Here is an 8,378-nt window from a genome sequence, read left to right as displayed (position 1 = left end):
TCTTTTTCACCTCTCGTCCACAACCCCCATTACACATCCTTACATTCACTAATACCTGAAAATTTTAGAATTCCATGTCAGTATGGGGCGGCATGGTGGCGCAGTGGGTAGCGCTGCTGCCTTGCAGTAAGGAGACCTGGGTTCGCTTCCTGGGTCCTCCCTGCGTGGGTTTCCTCCCACAGTCCAAAGACATGCAGGTTAGGTGCATTGGCGATTCTAAATTGTCCCTAGTGTGTGTATGTGTGTGCCCTGTGGTGGGCTGGCACCCTGCCCTGGGTTTGTTTCCTGCCTTGCAGCCTGTGTTGGCTGGGATTGGCTCCAGCAGACCCCCGTGACCCTGTAGTTAGGATATAGCAGGTTGGATAATGGATGTCAGTACGGCTGCATTTCTCCAGACCATGTAAGTAATCCAGCGGCACTTGAGAAGGTGCAAACATGCGGGGGTGTTGGCAAGCTAACTCTCCACTGAAGACAGTTCCAAAATGCTGTGCAGTAGCAGTGTTGCTTGCGCATAGTACATAACATCTGACTAAAGTATTGTGAAAATATTAATTACACTAGATAATGAAGATTTTGCTTCCTGGACACTTATTTGTATACCTTTTGGCCACAAAAATTACCTTTACATTTTTCAATCACATACCATTTTATTGTAGCTGCCTATTGTTGTGATTTCCTCTGATATTATAAGTATACTGTACATATACAGTACAACATCTAGAACTGGAACATCTGTGCCCATTTAAAGGTAGTGGCACTGCTACTAGGACTTCAGCTCAGCCATACCAAATACTGTTGTTTCATTTATGAATGGGGCAGCCATGCTGAAGAATCTCATTACAATAAAAGAACTGACCGCTCCATAAGTGTTTAGTTTATATAAAACTTGGAACTGATGACGTATTTTCTGAAAGCAGTGAACAAGGAAGGTAAAGGATTTCAATATTTGAGATAGATGTTACCATGAATAACTGATGCCATGTTTAAAGAGGGCATTTTTGTTGGTCCACAAATTAGACATGTCACCAATGACAGGTGGTTTGAAGATCTATAAGTGGGGCCAGAGCAAAATCACATGAAAGGTATTCAAGAATGTTGGTGAGGATTTTCTTGGCAACTACAAAGCAACAAACTACATTCAACTGGTTGACTGCATGCTTCAAATATATAAAATCATGAAGTGCAACATGTTGCTAAACACACTTGCACATTTACACTTGGGCTTCTTCGCTGCTAATCTTGGTGCAGTTAGTAACAAACATGGTGTCAAATTTCACCAGAATATGCCAACAATGGAAGACAGTATCAAGGCAAGTGAAATCCATGAATGCTGGTGACTGTTGTTGGACACTGAAGTGAACAGCATCGAAAATTCAGCAGTAAAACAGTATTAGCACAGATGAAGTAATGCAATGCGTCAGCATCATTAAACATATTAAATTCAATATTTTCATGTTTCCCCATATTTCTACATGATACAGTCAGTCTGAAACTGTATTTGTTCAGCTTGAAGCTATAATCACCAACATTTTTTAGGAAGCAAAACCTTGTGGATATTTCCTAGCATGTGAGTGAGCATTCCCTGTGATGAACCAGCATAATGCCCAGCGCGGAGTCTTTCCCATTGCTACTGAGACATGCTCAACCCGTCCCTGTAAGGAAAACAGAGTACTCAGAAACTGCATGAATAGATAGATACATACCTCAGTTATGATTCAATTGCTTTGCGTGTAGTAAGCTATAGAAGAAATTCCTGAATATTTCACACAAGTAGTTATTCCTATTATGACTTTAACATTTAGCTTAGCTAACATTAGTTTCAATTTAAAACATAATTATTTTTGCAGCTCACTTAAACCACTACACATGTCCCAAAGCAACAAGATTTCCATTGTAAATCAAATAAAATCCTTAATGATTTTTACACTATCTATTATTGTGGCAAAGCAGTGAAGAATCAGTGTAAACTATACCTTTCAGAGCCTGTTCATATCAGGTCTCACTTTTAAAATACATAAATTACTGAAGGTATTTCAGAAATATTTTTAAATGACCTTGATTACATACTCTAGTTTACAAGATATATTCTGAATGTATCTATACTCATGGAAAAAAATAGCCATGAACTCTTTAGCTAAAATATAAGGTAACAATTATTTATTATTATATTTAAAAATGTGTAATAATGCATTTTTGTATGATGAAAATATGTTTTGATTCATCAATTTTAGATTTCTGTTTAATTCAGTTCATGGTCATGAAGTCTATTTTGGTAGTGTCAGGAATCAACCACAGACAGACGCACGCACCCATAGTCACTCAGCCATTTCAGAGTTTCCAGTTAGCCTAAACTGCATGTCTCAGGGCTGTGGAAGGAAAAATATGGATAACAGCTTGGAAGTCTTCTCTTAAAATGCTTAATGAGGTTGGATCTGAGAGCTTTCCTCCACGTAGAACCTCCCTTTATCTTCAGCTCATCCCAACAGGGTTTACATCAGGCACCTGGGATGGCCTTGGCAAAACTTTGATTTTGTGATCACCAAACCATTTTTGTGTTAATTATTTTAGGTGTGTTTTGGGTAACTGACCTGCCAGAAGACCCAATCACGGCCCAGTTTAAGCTTCCCGGCAGAGGTAGTCAGATTTAGATTTAATATCTCCTGACACTTGATGGAGTTCATAATACTATATACAATATACAAGATGTCCAGGGCCTTTGCCAGAAAAACAGTCCCACAACATCAATGGTTCACCACCATACTTCACAGTCGGGATATGGTACTTTTCTTCATGCATCTACTGTAGGCCATACCCACCTCGGTAATTGTTGCTAAAAAAGCTGTATTTTTTTGTTCCATCTAATCTGACGTTCCAGTAAAGTTTGGTAAAGTAGAATTTTAGTGACTTTTTGACCCTAAGACCTAACTAATGTCTACAATTCTCCAGTTTTGATGCTTTAAGATTGTATCACCACATGAGTGGGTCAATATAGACACAAGTCCTTTTCTGGGGCAATTCTTGACATCTTCATTGGATTTTAAATGTATTAATTATTGTCTTGATTGTGGAAATTGGCATTTTTAACAATTCAACAGTTGTCTGTTAGAATTTTTTGATTTGTGCAGCTCAACATCATTTTGTCGCACATCATTACTGCATTCTTGGGTCTTCACCATTGTGATGGAGAACTAAGGGAATTTGGCCAATGTGCCACCGCATATGTACACCCCAATGAAACAGGAAGTTATGGCTGCCCATCTACGACCTACCCATGTGCCTAACAACTGAGATGATTTTAAAAACGTAAAATCTGAATGGGATTATTCTTCAGGTAGATTTTACCCAAATGACTTGCTTAGAGTGCCAATAATTATGGCACACATATCTGAGAAAAGTATTTGTTTTGTGATAATTTCTTTTTCCTTTTAATTATTTTACTTGAGTTAAAGGTTAGAATTGTGTGAATGTTTTGAATAAAACTGATCAAACTAATACAAAATAATTACTTTTTTTTGCACCCCATTTTACTTGTACATACTCAGGGCACCAATATTAGTTGAGTGTGCTGTAGAAACGGCACACCAATACTGTCTGGGCTGAGATTTAAACTCGTCAATATGTAACATTGTGTACCTTCATGTATGTCCCTGAATCTATCTATAAATATTTGTTTCAATTATGTTTATGAGAATATTCTGTTCCAGTTTTCTGGTGGTTTTCAATGTAATGTGGATTCTAGTTATACTTAATTTTATTAATTTAATATCCCAATTTGTTGGATAAAACTGGTTTCACTTTGAGGATTCTATTACAGTGAACACAATAATTACTCTAAACAAATGAAAGATAACTGCAGCCAAACCAAATAAATACTTGCAAAAGCAGGTCTTGTGACCCTAAATAGCCAACATTACATCCCTTGAGGAGAATATTTGGAAGCCTTTTTCTAACAATCCATTAGTTTTCCTTTTTGCCAAATTCAGGATTCTCAGGCATGGAGAAGGAAAAAGAAAAAACAAAACCAATTGTAATCCCTGATGGTATTATTGATAGTGTTGTAGATGCTTCTGGATCTTCATATTCAAAATGCCTGATGGAAAATGAGGTAGCATCATCTTTATTTGGTTAAAAATATGTAGTAATCAAGGAAATAATACAATCTTTTTGTTAAATATTGTTAGTTTTGTCACACGCATTTAAAAACAAATCACTAATGATTAGCAAAAATACTCTATTGACTATAATTTGGCTGGAATTAGAAGTCTAATTGATTTCAAAATGATCAATTTAAATTTCTATAAATTTGATTTTGTTTTGTTAGAGGCTATGACTCCAGACAACATAAGGTTTTCAATATCTTCTTGACTGTATCCAAACTCAGAGAGAATAGAAACTGTGTGTTCTCCTATTAGTGGGTCTCTGTTGAGGCTTGGGTTAGCTGGAGTCCTAGAAAGAATGGGTGCCGGCCTTGGGCTAATACCACCCTGGCTATCTACCATGAAAGATCCACGTTCCTTATTGTGTGGGTGAGAGGCAACTTCATCTAGTGACAGTACCGGAGTAACACAAGCATCTTTCCCATCAAAAATCTTACACCATTCTTCCTGGGTTTTGCTTGCAAACACATCTGCAAAGATTTTCTTTAGCTGTGGCCAGTCAGAATTACTCATCTGTAGTGGCAACTGAGTAGAGTCCAAACCAAGTCCTAATGAAAGAGAAATGAGAGAGGAACAATGAGCAATGTTGGACATAATCATTACATATAAACGCTGTATAGTAGCTACCTGTTTGGTGGTAGTCATTCATATTTCTTATAAATGTGAAGTATTTTTAGGAAGAAACCAGCTACAATTTCAAGAGGAAAACACGTTTTGGCCTATATTAAAGCTTTTGTAAGAAATCTCCAACAGAATGCAGACAATGCAATTAAATGAGTATTAAAGGTTCCCTACAAACAAAACTCTGAAATCTTAAACAACACTGTTTCAAACCTTCAGGAATATAAATTGTGCAATGTTGTACGGATACTAACAATGTAGGTGAATTTCCTGTGTATTAAAATTAAATTTTTACTTGAATATGTTTTAAATCAGGAAAACTGTCACACTGCCCGTAAAACTGCATCTCCCAAGAGTGTGGAGTAATAAGGATCATTGCTGTTTCGAATCCTACTCATAATACTCCACAACTTCACCGTTACTGAACTCAGCATGCAGCAATGCACTGACAGAAAAGTAGCTATATTTCAAAATATTGCATTCATATTATTTTAGAAAATTGATTCTTTTGTTCTTAACAACTTTTTATGAATAGAAGTTGCTGAACATTTTTACTCTGAAGATACTGTTTGAAAATTATTGTTTTCCATTTCCTGTGTGCTAATGTGCAACCAATGACTTCTGTTCTTACATCCCTACCAACAAGCTTATAAAGTACTTATGAATAATTTAAATTGAATCAAAACAGTGGTTACCATACTTTAGACAGACACAGATCGATCAATCTTTATTTGTCCCTAGGGGGAAATTTGGCTTGTTACCGAAGCTCTTTAACTCTTTCAGGGCTGATGTCAACTTTTGTCAAAATTCAGGAGTAGAAGATGGTAATCAACTGTAAACTGCAACAAAATTCGCCCTTACATTTTAGTTCGACTCTCTTTGCTAGAAGGAAAGTTACATAAGCTTTTTGATTTAACCTCGATTCCCTATGCGTACGTGAGTAGCGAAGAGCAAACAACCTCTAAAATGGCACCGACATCTGGTGAGAGACCAAAGCAAATGTACAAAGCAAAATGCTCCATGGGCGTTTTACGTAATTTTGTTTAATAGGACTCTGACTTGTCAGACTCCGAGTTTGATGCAAGTGATCTGGAGATGGAGATCAAAAACGAAAGTGAGGTACCAGCATCATCTGATCAGTCCCCAGGTGATCGTGTTGCTGAACACTTTCGTGTAGCAGATGTGCCTACAGAAGTGTTTGCCTAGGAGGACCACCACTTATGATGACAAGAGGTACAAAACCAGATTGCGCCACACTGCGACCGCCACCACCACCCACCTGCTGTGTGAAGACAGGCCGGCAGCTGCCCACCATGCATTCTTGCTGACCATTGAGGTGCCCCCAACGCAGCCACTGCTGCCAGAGATGCTGTACATGTGCTAACAGCAGCCGCAGCACATAGCAACTGACGTTTTATGTTGACTTATGTGTGAAACCATTGCTTTGTGTGTTTTTCAGAAAACTCATTTCTTTGGAAAAAATATTCAGCCCTCAAAGAGTTAAATAAATAAATACATATATAAATTAATAAAAAATACACACACACACACACACATTGATCTGAACACACATTGGAATGATTTTAAAAAATCAAAAGAAAGAAACGTTCTGACTTGGCTGTCACAGGCATATTGCTGTTGGTACATATAAAGGAGCCACGATCACATTTCTCGACAATAATTTGTTGGCTGAAAGTCTGCAATGTTAGTGCGTCACAGAGTGAGGCTATGCAGCATTGTTCATAATGGCACTTAGTTTTGTTTTAATTATGTCCTTTGCTATGACCTCCAGGGGGCCCAGAATCTATACTAATAAAAGGCAAAGCCCTCACTGACTGACTGACTCACTCACTCACTGACTCATCACTAATTCTCCAACTTCCCGTGTAGGTAGAAGGCTGAAATTTGGCAGGCTTATTCCTTACAGCTTACTTATAAAAGTTAAGCAGGTTTCATTTCAAAATTCTACACGTAACGGTCATAACAGTCGACAATGTCCGCCATGTTGAACTTTCTTATTTATGGCCCCATCTTCACGAAATTTGGTAGGCGGCCTCCCTGCGCTAACCGAAACCCAACGCCTCCCACGTTGTTGGCTGCCTGCCTATATAAGGCCGTCCGTCGCTCCAGTCTCTACATTTCCTTCCTTGCTTCGTCAAGGATTCACATCTCCCTACTGATAACTACAGCCTTTTTATTTAATCCACGGCTTCTCCGCTGTTTTATTGTTCATTTATTACGATTATAGTTATTTTGTAGATATTTTAGACTTACTTTACATTGTTCAGGTATCCATTTCCTTTATCATTCCAACCGTACCCGCATTAACATGTCTATCGTGATCACCATCGATCAAAGAACTGTCACTTACCGAGTGGTTTCCATGCCCGGAGATGGCACCTACCTTTTCCATTCTCTTTGTTACATATTGCACGGCCATATCAGGCTCACTCTTGATATCCGGAGGAACATTGTGTCTTATGTATTGAATGACTGGGACAGGTTCAAGGTGTGGACTGATGATGGTACAGCAGATAATTATACTACACAGGAGCACTATAAGAGTGAAATGCTTAAGCCCTTCACCTATGGTTCTGCATGTGAGTTGATGGCTGCCGCTGAATTGTTCGGTTGTCGCTTTCAAGTGTACCGAAATGGCCAAATATTTTACACCTTTTGACAACCGCCAATGCCTCTTAAACATCTTAGATTGACAGGTGACGATTTCAGTAGTGGACACTTTGATGTTTATGAATGTTTAAACTCTTAAAAGCTGGATGTAAAGTTATCGATGAAACCGGTTGTATACTTACACCGCTTGACAGATGCCGAATGTCTCTTCAACACAAGTCCTACAAATACTGTCGTAATTGAAACAAACCATGAAACTCAAACCGATTATGACAGCAGCAATCCAAGTTTTGAGATTTGAAACAAGATTACTGTTCACATGGCCAACTGTACGTTGCATGCTCAAGAGTATAAGCTCAGCGCACAGCTTGGTCATATTACAACCAGAGGGTCGAACTAACAATGTGGTATACAAAGAGATCCTTAACAAATAATTATTGGTATATTTTCCCTCAGTTTAAAAAGGTTTAATTTTCTTCTTAATAAAAATTTTAAGGCAGTACTTCGCTGCTGCAAAGCGCGGGTATTTTGCTAGTACATCCTATAATTGAGCTTGCCCTTTTAACATAATATGTATTCCACTCCAGCTCAGGATACTGTCTGCACATATACCGTTTGTTTTGAGACATGTACAAGAAAGTGTGTGTGTTGTGAGAAAAATAAAGACCAGGGGCCTCATATATAAATGGTGTACTCACACTAAAATGTTGCGTATGCCCATTTCCACATTCCAATGTCTAAAAACTAAAATTGGCATAAAGCAACACACATTTTCATGGCAGCCTTGCATCATATGTATGCACTTTTCTGCTCAGTTTTGCAAACTGGAGGCATCCAGCATCAAAGCATTGCTACTGTTTCTCTGTCGTTTCCCTTTCTTTTTCATACTCGCATCAATGACGAGGGCAGTATCAAATACACTCAAATTAATTGCTTATTGCTTACAAATTTAATTCACTTAATTGTAAC

At 38.1% G+C, this 8,378-nt stretch overlaps 1 protein-coding gene across 1 annotated transcript in view; it reads right to left on the bottom strand.

Annotated features, from left to right (window-relative positions):
• Positions 1 to 298: 298 nt before the first annotated feature.
• Positions 299 to 8,378, bottom strand: part of amacr (alpha-methylacyl-CoA racemase) — a 103,083-nt gene continuing 95,003 nt past the window's right edge. Inside the window, exon 6 of the mRNA XM_039750335.1 lies at positions 299 to 4,705. Coding sequence (XP_039606269.1) covers positions 4,296 to 4,705 — 410 coding nt within the window. The 3' untranslated portion in view covers positions 299 to 4,295. The remainder of the gene's footprint in view (positions 4,706 to 8,378) is intronic.

This window comes from Polypterus senegalus, chromosome 4 (assembly GCF_016835505.1).
Source record: "Polypterus senegalus isolate Bchr_013 chromosome 4, ASM1683550v1, whole genome shotgun sequence".
NCBI lineage: Eukaryota > Metazoa > Chordata > Cladistia > Polypteriformes > Polypteridae > Polypterus > Polypterus senegalus.
Note: the sequence above shows the minus strand (reverse complement) of the source record. Positions and strands in the feature narration are given on the sequence as shown.